Here is an 18,028-nt window from a genome sequence, read left to right on the forward strand (position 1 = left end):
AATCAGGTAATTGGATTGTAGGTTATTATTTTTACTACTTGTAGAGAAGCCATGTTATATGAATTATAATGTTTATGATTTTGATCAAAGACTGGTGAAAACTGAAACTGGTAATAATGATTTTATTTTTGTCTTCTCTAGGAGCATACTCAGAGCTCTAAATTTGAATTCAAGGTTTTTTTTTTTATCTGATTTTCAGAAAGAAGATGGATTACCTTGCGATGATAGACATTTACCTACTGCTGGAAGACCAGAATATCCTGAACGCGATCCATATGATCGCCCTCCTCTTGATCCATATCTAGATGACAGAAGACATCTCCCACCACCACCTGAATATTTTGATAGATTTAGAGATCCCTATGACAGGTACTGTAGGTTAGATTAATTAAGTAGGTTTTCAACTATAATGGTATCTGCATGTAACAAGGTACAGCTTTTTACAAGGATTTAAACTAGTTGCTAAATGGTACATGCAATATTGACATAATATTTTCAAGTTTTGCCAAATTATTTCCTCATCAAAGAAAACTTTATTACATATTTTTAGGGACCCTTATATGAGAGACCGTTATCCACCAGATCCTTATTTGGACAGAGATCCATATATTGACCGCTTACCACCACCTAGAGATCCTTATTTAGATCCTTATGCCAGAGATCCTTATCTTGCAAGAGATCCATATTTAGATCCATACAGAGACAGACTATTAGAGAGAGAAAGAGATCCATACTTTGCTTCCGATCCATTAAGGAATCCTTACAGAGTTGCTGATCCCTTTCTGGGTAAGATGCACCTTTAAGAGCGAATGTTTTAATAGTGAAATAATATTATGAACCACAACACCAAACATTTGTTGCATCAAGGTCACCTTCATACATTTATTGTTCATAGCAGATTGACAAAAATGGAACTTTAGTAACAATAATGTATATGAATTTTGAACAAATGAGTGTACTGTATTTACAGATAGAAGTCCTGTTATAACAGCCTCTCCAGTAGCTGAAATACCTAAGACTGTGATAGATTATGATCATGGTAAAAATATGAGTGCTGATAAAAGTAGCATAGACAGAAGCAGGGATAGAAGTATGATGATTTCTTTTTGTTTTGCACACATGTACCTTTTGTCCATCTGTTCACATTTTAATCATGCTCATTCGTACCAATGCAAAAATGCAAAAATGATGCTTTTCGATTTTTGTGATGATGGGACAACACAGATTCCCAGCTTTGTATGCAGCCTGCAACAAGTATGCATCATACATGTTTTTTAATCATTTTATGTTTAAGTTATCAAGTTGATGGATTGATTTAATTTGTTTAGGTTTAAGTCATTTTTATACGCCCACATGAAATGAAGGGCATATATTGCCGTCACCCATGTCCATCCGTCCTTCCGTCCGTCCACAATCGCTCATAAACACTCCAGAAGGCACAATCCTTGAGTGATTTTGATGAAAGTTGGTATTATTGTTTGAAATCACTCAAGGATGAACCCTATTGAAAATCAGGAAAATTGAAAAATATTCAGTATGAGATATTGCCCTTGTTCTTGAAAACGCTTTCAATTTTTAGCCCGTAAACACTCAAGTAGGCACAATTCTTGATGAATTTTGACGAAAATTGGTGTGAGTATTTGAAAATTTAAAGAATCGAAAAAATTTAGTATGAGTTATTGCCCTTCTTGTTAAAAAACGCTTTCAAGATTTAGCCTGTAAAGAGTCTAGAAGGCCCAATTCTTGACAGATTTTGACAAAATTATATTATTCAGTATAGCCCCAAAAAGGTCAAAAGAAGTATATGAATGAAGGTTGAATACATGTATTTCATACTGGTATTGCTATTAAAAATCAAAGCTGCCAATGGGTATTATTACCTTGTCTGGCAAGCTATCAATGCCTTATAATTTTAAGTGACATTTGTTTCTTCCTAATTTAGGTCCAGAAGCATTTAGAAGTCATAGATCAACTAGTCGCGATAGAGATCGTGACAGAGATCGAGACAGAGACAGAGATAGACGCAGAGACAGAGAGGAAGATAGAAGGAGAGAAAAACAAGAAAAATTAAAGAAAATCGAAGTGGAAAGAGAAAAGAGAAGACTGAAAGATAGAGAAAGGTTACGAGATAGAATTAGAGATAGACTTTATGGTGAATGGAACAAAGATGAACAGTAAGCATTTATTTTTTTTTTGTTAGTTTTGTATTCATAATCTCGGGAATATATGTCTTCATTGTTTCTTGTTATTAAAACCTTAGTGATTTAGGTTTTTGCTTTCTGACCTGGATGGTCAGGTGTAATCCTGAAAGAAAGTGTGAAGCATTGATTTGCTTGTAAGAAAACAAACACAATTTTTAGTTGCAACAGGCAACTTGAAAAGTTTTCAATAGTAAGAGCAGTTTGCTTGAGCAAATTTCTCCTTCTGTATGTTGTCAACACCAGTTTTAATCTTTCCATCACATTATTTTTAGGGCTATTTTATCATCCCCTCCACAAACAGAAAGAAAAATATATCAATCTAAAATAGAGACAGCCAAAGTAGAAGATTTATTAATAAAACCAGGAAGATTATCCCGACCATCATTAATAGTTGTAATAGTTCGAGGTTTACCTGGCAGTGGTAAAACATATGTTAGTAAATTAATTAGGGTAAGTCAAGACCATAAATAGTTGTTGTAGTTAATGATGAACTTTATCTTAGTGAATTAATTAGGGTATAAGGGGGTGAAAGCCGACACTAACTTACTCTTGAAAGCACAGGTATCATAATTAGAGTAAGTCAATACATTTATCAGTAAGATCTCACCAATTATAGTTCATAGTAAAACATAATGTAAGTGAATTAATTAGGGGGTAAGTCAATACATTTATCAGTAAGATCTCACCATTTATAGTTCACAGTAAAACATAATGTAAGTAAACTAATTAGGGGGTAAGTCAATACATTTATCAGTAAGATCTCACCATTTATAGTTCATAGTAAAACATAATGTAAGTAAATTAATTAGGGGGTAAGTCAATACATTTATCAGTAAGATCTCACCATTTATAGTTCATAGTAAAACATAATGTAAGTGAATTAATTAGGGGGTAAGTCAATAAGATCTCACCATTTATAGTTCATAGTAAAACATAATGTAAGTGAATTAATTAGGGGGTAAGTCAATACATTTATCAGTAAGATCTCACCATTTATAGTTCATAGTAAAACATAATGTAAGTAAATTAATTAGGGGGTAAGTCAATAAGATCTCACCATTTATAGTTCATAGTAAAACATAATGTAAGTGAATTAATTAGGGGGTAAGTCAATACATTTATCAGTAAGATCTCACCATTTATAGTTCATAGTAAAACATAATGTAAGTAAACTAATTAGGGTAAGTATAGGATTGGATCTTACACTGTCTCTTAAATGATCTTTTAATCTAGTTTAAATGAGTTTTAAAGGGACAGATGCTCCATTTTGGGGGGTTGATTTGAGTCTTGAATATATGTAAATAATCTTCAGAATTACTAGAAATATATGAAAATCGTATAATTCCTTCAAAAATATCTCTATCTTCAAATTTATTTTACTATTTCTATAGATGTTTTTCTATACGCTTATAAGTGTCGAAAGAAAAACGATTGGTCTATTTAACTTTCAAACACGGAAAATTCTGGTCACACATGGATTTGAAGGATCAAAATTCAACGGAGAGTTGTGAACACTATAACTGATAGCTTTACTAGAAAAATTCCTGTTTCTGAGACTATTAATAGTATGATTTGTCAATAAATAGTGCAGCTGTCCCTTGAAGAATAAAATATAATAAGTTAAGAAGAAATGGAAATACTTTAGTACTCTTTATGATTTGTTTTTTTTTTGGTCATATTTCCTTGGATGAAGATTGTCACTTTCATCGGATTTACAAAAATCATTATAAGCTACTTACTAGACCAAATGTGAATAAAATATATGATCCAACACCAAAATTGATTTTGTTTACTTACCAGGATAAAGAAGTGTCTAATGGTGGAGCTGCTCCTAGAATGCTGTGTTTAGATGATTATTTTATGGTAGAAGTAGAAAAAAAAGACAAAGATCCAGAGACTGGCAAACAAATTTCAACTAAAGTAAATATTTCAAGTCTTTTCATCATCATATTTATAACTGGTTTTTAATAAGCAGCTATGTGGTATCAGTCTGACCAGACAAAGTTTGATGCATCAAAAAAAAACTAAACTGTTGCTAGTACATGTAATAGTCAATCAAAAAGACATGTTTCACACTTAAAGAAATATTTTTCTATCCCAGGTGCTAGAATATCAATATGAAGCAGAAGTAGAAGAAGCTTATAGACAAAGTTTATATAAATCTTTTAAAAAAACCATTGATGATGGCTTCTTTCCCTTTATTGTTATTGATGCCACTCATGAAAAAGTGAAACATTTTGAAGAATTTTGGAGCTATGCAAAATCTAAAGGTTTCCAGGTAAGATGAAAGTATTTGTGTTTGTAAAACAATATAGAATATTAACATTAGCTTTATAGCTGAAAAAAAACTAAATTGCTTTTTAGATTTACATGTGATGCTTTATAAATAAAACAAAAATATACTTAACTCAAAGCTTTGCCAACACCTCAAGCTGATATGGAAAGAACATTGTCTTCAAACTCATTGTTATTTTATAGCAAATTTTGACCTCTTTCAAGAAAGATAACTCTATAAATACTGAATATATACCAACCCATCATTTTAGGTGTATATTGTGGAAGTAGAAGCTGATGTTAGTACCTGTATTAAAAGAAATATTCATGATTGGCAACAAAAAGATGTGGAAAGGGTAGGTTAGGCTTTCATTCTATAATCTGATAAACACCTTATTTACTAAACCTGGTATAAGAAAGAAACTTTACCACGACTTCAAAATCATTGCTTTGTTGACTGGACTGTAGAGCAATGGACTCACCATTCTTGTCCAGTCAAAACAGTGTAGGCTAGTTCTTGACGGAGAACAGTTCATTTTAAACGAGCCAATTTTTAAGTCAGCGCAAATACTGCTTATGTGAGACTTTTAAATTTATTGACACATATCTTTTATTTCTACTTGTCAGCATTTTCCCATTTTGATTATGCATAAAGCTGTTGTTAAATTAGGTTTGAATCAGGTGTTTACAAATTAATTACATACACAGTTATGCTTTATTTTGATTTTTATTCTTATTACAGATAAAGAAAGGATGGGAACCCACACCTTCACATTTTATGCGATTAGATATAAGATCTTTATTACAAGAAGATTCCATCACAGAGGTATGATTAATATTTTATTATATATGAAATTTCATTGCAATAAATCAATGACATGATTATAATGATTTTAGCACTAGATTTTAATCTGATTAACATAAAATCTATTATTATTTTATATATAGGTTGAAATGGAAGATGAATCTAATGATGATACTAAACAAACAGTAGGTGATGTTAAAACATCTGATGATGAAGATGATCAGTTAGAATTTATTGCAGTAAGTAGAGAATCTAGTTAAAGGCTTCTTGGGTAGATATTGCTAAATATTACAAAACAACATCTAGATAGAACTCATAAGATATGATGAACAATATTGATTATAAGCAATATTTAAAAAACCTCTGCCCATCAATCAAAAAAACAAAACAAAAGCTTTTGAAAATGAACTCAGGGCTGGTGTTGAATATGTGTTGGTTGTGAGAATTTTGATGAGTTTGTATTGGATCATAATTCAAATAACAAATAATCTACTGAATAATAATCAGCTTATTATAAAGGCTACAGGTTTAATTTATTTCTAATAAATGTTGAAATTTTAGATAGACTTGTAATTTTTGATATTTTATTATAGTTTCTTATCTTGTTTAGGAAGCAACTTATTTTTAAAAACTGATTTTATTTACAGGGTTACAAGAAATCTAAATGGGAAATTGCTGACAAGTCTGAATCGCAGATGGGTGTGTATGACATTTTTAGTATCTAATTGCATTAAGAGATTAAATGGCAGTTTTCTTGAAATTGATCATGAAATAAATTTTGTAAATAGTAATGAAAATTTGATAGATTATATCTTGAGTTGGGTGATTATATTTCATTTTTGATGATTTTTAGATAAATTGGATGGTATTCGTAAAAGAAAAAGAACACCCTCACCACAAGGTTGGGATGATTATCTACAGATTGCAGGCGAAGATTATTTTAGTCGAGTATCAGAGCCAGGCAAGAAACGGGTAAGTTCAATTCTCGGAAATTTGCAAATAACTTTAACTTTTATTGTTTATGAATAAGATACATGTAAGTTCTGAATTTAGATGTAAGCATGTGAGAGATTTCAAGAAAATAATTTATTTCAATGAAATAGATATAAAAACTATAAATGTATTACTGTAGCAGGTGGAATTCAACACCGTCTTTCTGTTATACACAGATAAAACACCAATATACTTAATTTACAAAAATTATCTCCCTTTTTAAAATGTTTTTTAAACTAATGATAATATCATAGAAATTTATTACCAATTTTTTTTCATTTAAGAAGAGTTAACAAAATAATGTTTTTATTTTAAACATTCTAATTTTTATTGCCTGTCAAATGATACAGTTACTTTAGAATTTTTCTTCTTTTTTTTTTGAGTTATGAGAGATGATAATAAGCTTTTCCTAAATTTTGTATTTTTTCTGTAGACACTTAAAAATTTATTGCCATTTTAAATCTAATTGTAAACATTGTTGATTTAGATGTCATTGAAAATAATAATTCATGATTTTAGATTGTAACTAATTTTGATGATTTGGTTGTTTTAATCATATTTACATATTATGTTGTTGATAAAGGTACGCTGGGTGGATATTGAAGAGCACAAGCAGCAGTTACGTCAGCGCCAGCTTGGTTTCGTCATTGGTCAAACTCAAAGAGATTGGGACAGAATAACAGATGATAACTTTGCACATAGAGCCATGAATCAAACTAAATATTTCTAGTGCTGTACAGGTAAGAAAATTCCTTTATCAATGGTTCTTTTAATTGCCTTTGTAAAATGACCTGATAATTAAGGTCAAAGACTTTTATATTTATTTAGTTTTCAAACAGTGTTAAATCCAAGCTTTAGTTCTGAATGTTGTAATGACTGTATTGTGTTGATATTTTGTAACCAAAAATAGAAGATTGACAGTAGGTAAGTGTTTAATAAATAAATTTTTTTTGATCCCTTTTCGTAAATTTATAATTGTAACCCTAACCTTTAAAAAATATCTTGTCTCAAGGGTTAAGAAGTAACACAAATTTCAGTGTTTCATATGACCAATATAAGACAACCATTTTATCCCAAATTCTTGCAAACAACCGGAAATGTAATATTCAGGGTCAAAGTACTTTTGAGTTTTGTTGAAAGGGATATAGGTATTTAATGTTTATTTTGATTGTCATCGAACGAATCTGGTTAATCTACAAATACATAAAATTATCAGAAATGGTGATAGTATGAGTTTCCAGACATGTTTTAATACATTATAATGTAGATGTTACTGATACTAAAAGGTAGCTAGAATTGAGTTCTATTGGCCTGTAAAGAGATAAATTAGACCACTTTACACTTGTGTAATTCATATCCCTGAGATATAATGCTTCTCCAGAACCGTTATTGATAAAAGGAAAAATAATTTTTGTAACCATATATGATAAAAGACTCAAAGTGTAATTGTGTTACAGACACTTTTTACTACAAAAGAGGATGAGTATGAAGTCAAGTTTTTGTTTCATCAAAAAGAAATATGTAATGACTGGGCATTGTATGTACTACCAACTCTTTATTAGTTAAAACTTGAAACACAACCACGTGAAACTCCCTTTCATAATCTTTTTAACCAATTATTCTTCTGAGAACCCCTTGAGATGGTTAGTCAACCTGCCCCTATCCAAACCAAAACTACCTGCTATACAGTATAGCGCTTAATGGCTATTATAAGATGTTAAAACACCTACTATAGGAGGATGTGTATAATGAGTTATCTAATATGGCATTATGACACCTCTATCATACTTCATGTTTATAAATAAATTCATGAAATTTGGATAGTTTGTATATCATAAAATGGGAATACCACCCATCTCGTATATAAACATCATATTTTATACATGATAATAATCTTTTATATATACCATATATCATTCATAGATTAGATGTTCTCCCTCTGATTTTATAGACAAGACAAGCCTATATTAAGGTTATCTTTTTTAGAAAATTTTATTCTTTAATGTGTTGATTTGTGAACTATTTATTGCATTACAACCCAATGCATGTTACACCTTTTCTGTTGTATGTATATAGAGATAAGATGATACATTCTACTAAGTGTTATATTGACATACATGTTTAGGTGTTGCATAGGTCAAGATCTTTCCTTTGCAAATACCACTCTGAGTAAACCTGAAGTATTAACATTAGTATTATTTTGCCTGTAATACTGATTGCCTAACAGGAGTTAACTTTTACCATATTTCTGTCATCATTCAACTTCAAAAGATGCATAATTCAGAGAAAAAGCTTATGAAATGGCTTTCAGTTCAGATTACCTTTGTATTAAGTCCAGGTATTGATTATGAAACCTTAGCATTCTTTGTGTTCATAATTATCACAAATAAATTACTCAGGAAACCTTAATGAAAATCTGACATGTGGCTCAACTTTACATTCATTGAATGAGTGTTGAACAACATAACTGAATATGAATACGTTAACTTAAAGGCTTTTAAACACCATGGAAATGAGGTTTCCAAACCTTAATTCCCGCCATATTGCCCAATTTCTGGTTTTCCTTCTCTATGTTAAGTGTTCTTGATTCCTAATAATTTGTTTTCTACCATACACAAAAAGTAATTGTATGTCTGATTTATACTTATTTTGTAAATATTAGAAGTGCTATGCTCAAGATCTTAGATCTACAAAAGTATAAAATAGTACTGACACTTTATCTTATAAAACTAAATTAAACAAGACAAGCCTGAATTAAATTGTAGAATGTCAGTTATTTAAGATGTGATAAAAGTGTGATAAAAAATAATATTACACTGAATAAGACAATCACATCTTTATTTCAGTAAGTTGTAGATTAAGTGTTTTAATGATAAAGGTAACATTTGGGGGTGTCAGGCCTTGTTTGTATAATTGTTGATAGATACACTGCAGTGTTTCTCACTGTACCTAGTATGTAATCTATTAAATACCTCTGTCTTAACGACCACCCATACTATATTATCTCATTTATTTTATATATTGTACAAGTATAATAGATCTAGACTCAGAAAGAAAGCGTTAAAATTCTAAATAGTTTAGATGTTAGATAACATCAAAAGAACTTTAATTATTTTAATGACTTTTCATGTGAAAATAAGAACTCATAAACTATGTTTTGTGTTCAGATATTTTATTATTATCATGTTGAAATATGTTACAGCTTTAAAATAAAAAATTTTGTGAAAGTAATTTAGCATGTAAGATGGTATATTTTTTAAAGCAGTAATTTTCAACCCAAAACATGCCAAGCAATGCTTTCATTCACAAAGAAAAATTTATACTAATGAATTTGATATATAATACATTTATAAAAATAAGCAAAAAGTGGATGTATTTATTGCAAAAATTGCACATGCCCTGCAGTGAGACCTTGATCTTTTGGTTAGAATTTTATTCTGCTATAGTGATAAATTGTCTTGCCGTGTAAAAAGATTATCAGTATTATTGCCCTGTTCAATGAGCTCTTTTGTCAAGATTCATCATTTATCATGTATGAAGTAAAAGATATCATTATTATGTGATTTAGAAAGAGAATAATTCTTCAATATGTTGTAATTTAATACAAATTGTTTAGATGGTTCATCATTTTAATTCTGTAGCTATAATACTTACTGAACTCTGTTACTTTATTTTAATGAAATCTATGGAAATGTTAGATAAACACAATTAACACTCTCTATTGGCCTAATCTGCCAATCGTAGAGTTTTTATAACACAGTGAAGTATAAGAATCAAACCTCTTGTCTTGTGTTGAAAGCTTTATATATTTGTCTGATTTCAGTCAGCCAAATTCTCATTAAAGCCTGGTTGATACATCTTATAACAGGCTATAAATCTACTTATATTTCAAACAATTTTAAACACTCTAGTAAATTGAAATGTCTGTTTTCTGCCTAATCTTGCCTATATTATTATAGACAATTATTAAAACTGTGAAATTCTTCACATACAAACTGTACTGACATCTAGCATCTGGTTTAAGAAATTCACATTTTTCATGTGATAAATCTCTTTTAATGTAGTATATATCTCAATTATATCTAGTTTACAGATAATTGATAAGATTTTACTATCTGCTAGCATCAAAATTACATATATTTAACAAAAATACCCCTTATAAAACCCAATTTTTTCACCCAAGATTTTATGATGCTTTGTTTTCAGTTGACTTGTTGTTGGGAGGGACTAATAATATAATTTGATGATTTCAGTTTTATATTTCTAGTATCAGAAGAACCTTAATAGTAGATATTGCTGTTTTGTCAGAATTTCCCTTTTTCACACATTATTCTCTATTTAAATGAATTTTTCTGCTTGTAAATGAATGAAAACTGATGAAAATGATAGATATCTAACTATCTGAAGTTATTATCAGATGTTTATTGATGGCACTAGACTGGGTGGGACGATATTTATTATATCTTTAATTATCTGACAAACACATTTCTACTTTTATCTCATACTAGTGCTCAGAAGATATTAACATAACTTGCTAGGTCTGGGCGATAGTGACAATATTCAATATTATGATATTCACCTTATATATATGACAACACTTTTTTATGAGGATTTTTCTTTTTACATGGGAAAGGAGGGGTACGGCCAGTTTCTTAGTGGACAATTGCATACCAAAGAAATGAGAAATAGTGCAAAGCTCACCACAATTTTATAACAGCCTCACCAGCAATGACTTGATTCATTTCAAACAGTTTCAAGTTTACTAGTAGTGAGTTCAAGATTGTTTTCCATTTTTAGTGTCAAATTAAGCAAACTAATTGAATAATTGGTGTTTCTAATGAACTATCATGTATACTTAATCATATTCTTATGTTCTTATTGCAAATAATTAAGAGTTTTACCCAATCATAAATGTTTATGTATGTACAGTCTGGATAAACAACTAAAGACTTTATGACCTTTCTTTGGTTACTCATTGGAATTACTAGTAATTCTCTTCCAATTTGGAGAATTATAAATTAATTATGGACATGTGAGACAAACTGGTATTTTTCCAAGTCATAGGAACACCTCTACTTTCTATTCATATAAGTATTAGCATTTTCATTTGAAAAGAGTAAATTTGTATCCATTGATATCACAAAACATTCAGGGTTGATTTTTTGAAAGACTGAGAAAGAAATGATATATCATATCAGTTTTTGGTATGTTTCTTTAACTGATGGAACTACTAACACAAATAATTCAATTATGATATACCATGAAATCGGTACACCTCCAGGCCGAATAACTCACTATCTGAGAAAAAACATTTTGTCTTGAACTTTATTTTCTGATCTGTTTAATTAGTTAATAAGACTTTAAACATCCTAAATTGTCTCCAATTCTTAGTTATAAATTGCAAGGCCATGGGCTCTACAGGTGCATGTTTGATGTCTTTGTGAGATCTACACAAGCACCAATATTTAGAGATGATCAAAAGTCTAGTATTTATGTTAAGAAAATGATGAATTTTCTGCATTGAAAAAATACTTAGTAACATTGCAAATGAATATTTATAAAATTAGCAGATTTGATGAACCAGTAGCAGTGCATGTAAATGTTTTTGTTTACTGGACTTGAGGATACATACGATCATTTGTTGCTAGCTGATTACATTGCGCTCTCGGTCTCTTGTATATACAGAAGGCATTACAGGAACATTTGAAAGGTAGTGGTTTATAGACAGGATCTATTTTTTCTTTCAAATATATGAATAATTTTTGAATTTTAAAAATTTTAATTAAGAAAAGACCTGATAAAATTGAATGTCTATTCTATTACAAAAAAATCAATCATTGCTAAAAAAAGAAACATTTGATGTTCACTTTATCTTTGAATGAATGTGCTGAATAAATTGTTACAACTCAAGATAAAATAGAACAATTTTGGTAACGGGGTACCAACTATAATTTTTAGGGTATAATTTTCTTAGAATGAACAGAAAGGATAACTGTCTCTGGAATACAGAGCACATAAAAAAATATATTTTTCATTAAATGGGTTCTGCTTTAAAACTAGCAATGAACTAGTCATTATGATTACAAAGCATTTGATTGGTTGAATATTTAAGTGACCTAGAACCTGTGGTTCATAAAGAGTTGCACCGATAATTGAAGTTGGATCATACAGCATCTCAATTGACTAATTTTGTGAACCTGTTGCAGTAGCTAACCAAACTATCATTATTTTCCTTTTTCTAATTTCAGTAATATCGGTGGATGTTTTTTTATGGATGATATTGTAAGATATATGATACATCATTAATAGTAACATCAGGAATAACCCAAGAAAGTGAAAAGGGATTGACTGGAACTGTTGTTAATTTTTATACATTTTAATTCTTGTCTTTAGAGTTGGAGGTAAATGACTCTTAGAAGTTTGAGAAGACACCAAATTATATCAAAATCATGTCATATTCACAATTCTATTAGTTTTAAGGTAAAGTATGTGTTGTGAAATGGTATTCATGGAATTTCATGTGAACATGTTTAAAATTGATTTTATTTTGTATATATTTTATGTCTGATCTTTGTAATCTTTGTACCATTTTGTAAAGTCATGTCTTAATAAAGTAAGTGAACAATAGTAATAAATATATAACATTATCTTCATCTTGATTCAAGTGATTGTCCAGTTGATAACCCATTCACACAAGTAAATACTGACTTTGTACTTTAACTGTCAGAAAATGTACCAGAAATTTTATTTCCCATATATCAAGAAGTTTTACCATAGAAATTACATTTTGCCATTTGAGAAAGGGTACTGTACAACGGCCTGGCAGCTAAGCACTACGACAGTGACCGGTCATAAGTGCACCTGAGCAATATAAAAAGCAAATACAATAAAAAATATTCAATACCCATGATAATAGAATATATATGGTTCACTGTTGGTGATTGCTTTCAGGGCTATATAAAGGTAAAAAATTATTGTATGAATATGATATATTGTTTATGAAAAAGGTGATTACTGAAAGCAGACCCTAGACCCCCTTTTGTTTCGACCCAGGCTTTTATTTTAAGAAATTGGTTTTAACTCTTTAACTGTACAATCTCTTGGTCATTTTATACATTGCTTAGTACATTAAAAACTCATTTATCCTAAAATTTAGAATATAACCGAAATCAGGTAAATCTGGGATAAGTACTAAGATATCAAACTTGGATGTTGAACTCGATTAGGCCACAGATATGTAATTTGCTGTAATTCCTATGTATATGCATACTAATGAGATCTCGGATTTATTTCCATTAACGTAATTTTTATACGCCCACATAAATAATTATGTGGTCGTATATTGTTGTCGTCTGTTAGTCCGTAAGTATAAGGTCCGTTGGTATAAGATAGCGGTCAAATTCGAATTTGATGAATTTTCAATGAACAAGTTTTGAGTTATTGCCCTTGACTAAGTAAACTCGCATCAAAATTTTGTTGTCGGCATAATAGAAGCTACAATTTCTAATGGATTTTGATGAAACCTGGTGTGAGATTTGGGATTGATTGCCATTGACTTATAAGAAACACACCAAATTTGGCATGTAAACAGGATAGAGTCTAGAGATTTTATCAGATCTTAATGAAATTTGGTATGCATGTATATATTAAGGAGATCTCAGTAAAGTTGTGGATGATACCTTTATTATATATCTTTGAAAATTTCAGACACGAGAGTAATTCAATGCTTGTGTTATTGCTAGTGATTTAAAAAGATTTGTGAAAAAAACTCAACATAACTGACCCTAAATTGATGAGATATTCAAGGTTTTTAAACTACAAATGCATAATGAAGATCTTCAATATGAGAAGTTTCGTATTATTATGAAGATCTTTAATATATTTTTGGTCAATAAAGATTTAGTTATCATCTCGGACAGCTTCCAGTGGGCGTATGTTAACTTGCCAGGCAAGCTATCTTTAGCAATTGAGCTGACCAAAATACATGCAAGCCGAAATAAGGACATTTGTTCTGATAAGATTTTAATGGAACTTGCTATGCTTGTGGTACTTAAAGGTACCAATCGTACCTAGGTTAATCAGTAATAGTAGAAATTTGAGCCTTCAAATCCACGTGTGTCTAGACTTATTCGCGTTTGAAAGTTAAAAAGACCAATCGTCTTTTCTTGTGAGTTTTTCTGAAGACTACGTGTACTCAAGCCCCAATTCAACGACCGATAACGAATTTCCGCAGCGGTTATAACGCGAAATAGTGCATTGCCACAAAGCACACCATAACGCGAAATGAGCGGATATTAGCCCGAAAACAAACACGTGACCCTTGTGTTCGGGTCACCTGACTGTCTTTTCAACATGGTGGACGAAGGGGGAAGCACTATTACTCTTCCTTCTAAATGGACGCCGTATGAGGATAAAGATAGACAAAACGATAAACAAAATATAATATATAAATGATTGGATTGAAATGCTTTAAACAGATTCGTTGCAAACGTATAGCTTCCGGTTATGGCGCCAGAGTCGCAAAAAGTGAGGTGGGGTACAAAAATCGTGTTTTCAACTTGACAATGAAAACAGAAAACAGCTGCAAGTCCGATATTATTCACAATAGGGGATGATTTCATGTGAATTCACTTGAGGGCGTTATACTTGACGAACTCACGACACATGATACCCCATAATTGTTCGGGGGGAACGTGCTTGCAACACGTTGATGTTGGCGTTGTCATGCGGATAAATGACACCATGTGAGAGAATGGTAAGACTGTCGGACGAAGAATGTCATATATTATGTAACGCTGGGCTGTCAAGTTGCCATTAATGATAACCATTGGAGGTCGCTGTCCGTTCACCCCTTCAGTTTCCATCGTCGTACATTGTGGGCCCATCCTATTCTCAGACGATGATCTTGAGCTGCCAATGACTTTCCCTTGTGCGGCCTGTAAGTCCCGATTCATTGATTTAGAAGCCGGATGGACGCGGTCTGTCGATTAAAACTGTGACCTAACAACACATCAGCTCTGTCACTGTCAGAAAATCAGAAGAGACTCAAGATTATCTATAAAATCGGATATCGCAAGCTGAAATGATGGAAAACCGTGAAAACATGTTATTCGTCCATATAACATGTGATGCGAAATTTTTACAGCCGCAAATTCGGATGCTCGACTGTCTGAAAGAAAAAGCTTTTACATAGATTTTAAATGAAATTGGCGCATCTGAATTTTTGAAGGTCCGTGCTCGTCAACGGAAAATGTCAAAAAAGCTCTTACATGTACAATGTACAGAAAATATGAAAGAAAAACATTAGCATCAGGTAGGCCTACCAGCGCAAGTAAAGAAAGTAGGTATCGAGTTTAAATTTAGACAATATTATGGAATAAGCACACTTCTTATATTCCGTATTCCATAATAGTGTCTGGTGTGGTATGCTTTGTACTTGTCACTTCTTAGTCTCCTCTTGCAATTCTTATGTCCCAGAAGAGAGAAGGATTCGCTCTATTCATTACCGAGGTGGATTCAACATGACACGCGGACTTTGTCGAATGATTGTTTTACATTCACATTGATTCAAAATTGCCACCTGCAATTAGGTCTCTATAGAAACATTCTCGAATATTCGCGATCACTCCGAAGAGATTCGATACGTCATTCGGAATCGTCAGGGAATTCAGTCATTGTCCTATACTGTAAAATGTATATGATATGAATATCCATTTCCCATTTTCAACATTCATAAGGCCTTCAATGGTTTCAATGGAAGACTTTGAAGTGCTCCTCCACATCTTATCACAACTGAGATATAATGCTTTGTCTAGTTTATATCACCCACATTCTATATTCAAATCAGAATCACACTATTGTCAGAGTTATTGGAAGCTGGATCATAAGCTAACCCATCTTCACAACGTCAAGCTAATATTAACTTCGTAATTATCCCTTGACTTCAATAGCCACCTTTCATTAGAAGTTTACTAAATTAAGCGATATGAATAGCTTGATATTGTGAAGATGAATCTAACCATGTACACTGATAGAAGCATTACTACTTGGAAAGGAAAAACCCTCTAGGTGTCCGGTATGCGGTTTGACGGGATTTTAACGAATCTTGGCGTAAATATGTGAGATTTCGGATGAATCTGATTTTCAATCATTAGTTGTTGTGTTATTGCCCTTGACTTACCTTAATTGTCTCAAAATTGTCTTGTGAACAGGAGACTAATTCTCTAATTGAGAACAATCCCATCAAATCACTTAATTCCTCGATACACGAATTGTGGCTATTGCAGTCAAGGTATAAGTATGAAGTTCTGAATAGCTTGACATTGTGAAGATGGAGCTAACCATATACAATGATAGGAGCACAACTATACTATGATTTTCAATCATCAGTTGTTGAGTTATTGCCCTTGACTTACCTTAATTGTCTCAAAATTGGCTGCTTGGAGACTGTAGTTTTCATTGCCATGTTAAGGGATAACTCTGCCAAATTTGGTGAAAAAGGATTAACCCTATCGAAAATTTAAAAAAAAAAAATCGAAATATATTTCATGAGTTTTTGCCCTTGTTAAAAGCTCGTAAATACTCTATAGAAGGGTATATTCTTCATAGATATGGACAAAACTTGGTGAAATTGTTTATTATCGCGAAGAGGATGAACCGTATCGAAATTTCTTTTAAAAAATCGTCAAAAATGTCCGTCCGTCCGTCCACAATTTCTCGTAAACACTCTAGAAGGCACAATTCTTGAGTGATTTTGCCGAAATGATTGTGTGTAATCACCCAAGGATGAACCCTATTAAAGATCAGAAAAATATTTAGTATCAGTTATATTGCCCTTGTTTTTAAATGCTCGTAAACGCTCTAGAAGGTGCAATTCTTGACGGATTTTGATGAAACTTGGTGTGAGTGTTTGTTATCACCCAAGAATGATCCCTATTTAAAATCAAAATGATCAAAAAATAATTAGTATGAGTTTTTGCCCTTGTTCTTGAAAACGCGTTCAATTTTAGCATGTAAACACTCTAGGATTTTGCCGAAACTTGGTATGATTGTTTCTAATCACCCAAGGATGAACCCTATTGAAGATCAGAAAAATGATTTTAAATGGTCGTTTTGACGAAACTTGGTGTAAATGTTTATCACCCAAGGATGAACCCTATTGAAAATCAGAAAAATAAAAAAATATTTAGTATGAGTTATTGCCCGTGTTCAAGAAAACGCGTTCAATGTTTTTTTATGAGTTGGTCTTCGGAACAAGCTTAATTTTTAGCTGGTTACCATCGTAGGTACTGCACTCTTTTAGCTCTTTTAATCCCTTTTAATCCCTCAGAAAATCCGTCGAGATGAGTCATAAAACACTATCGTTTTTTATCCGTAAGCTTATACATAAGGCATCATATATTTGATACTTTTCAGTTAACCATAACCTATCAAAAACTTTTGCCAAAAAAAAAAACTGCCTTCTTCCTAACATTTTGAAGCGCGCATGAATATGATAGGTAAGAATTGGTATGTAAAATAGAAAATGGCTACGAAATTTATTCCAAGTCATGTAGTGAAAATATCTGTTATAATTCAAGGATGAATATGGGAATTGAAACAATTGAAAATATTTTATTTCATTTTTGTTTATTATCACCTAGGAGAACATTCAGATGATTAAAACGTTCCAAAAATTAAAATGGCCGAGAGCATATTGAAGACCAGTGAAAACTACTCAGAGCCACCCTATCAATAATGTCTAAGCAGATATCAG

The 18,028-nt window shown here is 31.4% G+C and overlaps 1 protein-coding gene across 1 annotated transcript; it reads left to right on the forward strand.

Moving 5' to 3' along the window:
* Positions 1–2,516: 2,516 nt before the first annotated feature.
* LOTGIDRAFT_123812 (hypothetical protein) lies at positions 2,517–7,003 on the forward strand (the record flags this gene model as incomplete). The annotated part of the gene is made up of 9 exons (XM_009060896.1): positions 2,517–2,651; positions 4,002–4,121; positions 4,303–4,479; positions 4,748–4,831; positions 5,218–5,301; positions 5,424–5,519; positions 5,937–5,979; positions 6,134–6,252; positions 6,857–7,003. Coding segments are annotated over 9 exons (1,005 nt in total), but the record flags the coding sequence as incomplete, so codon positions are not given.
* Between the last annotated feature and the right edge of the window lie 11,025 nt (positions 7,004–18,028).

Source organism: Lottia gigantea, assembly GCF_000327385.1.
Source record: "Lottia gigantea unplaced genomic scaffold LOTGIsca_45, whole genome shotgun sequence".
Taxonomy (NCBI): domain Eukaryota; kingdom Metazoa; phylum Mollusca; class Gastropoda; family Lottiidae; genus Lottia; species Lottia gigantea.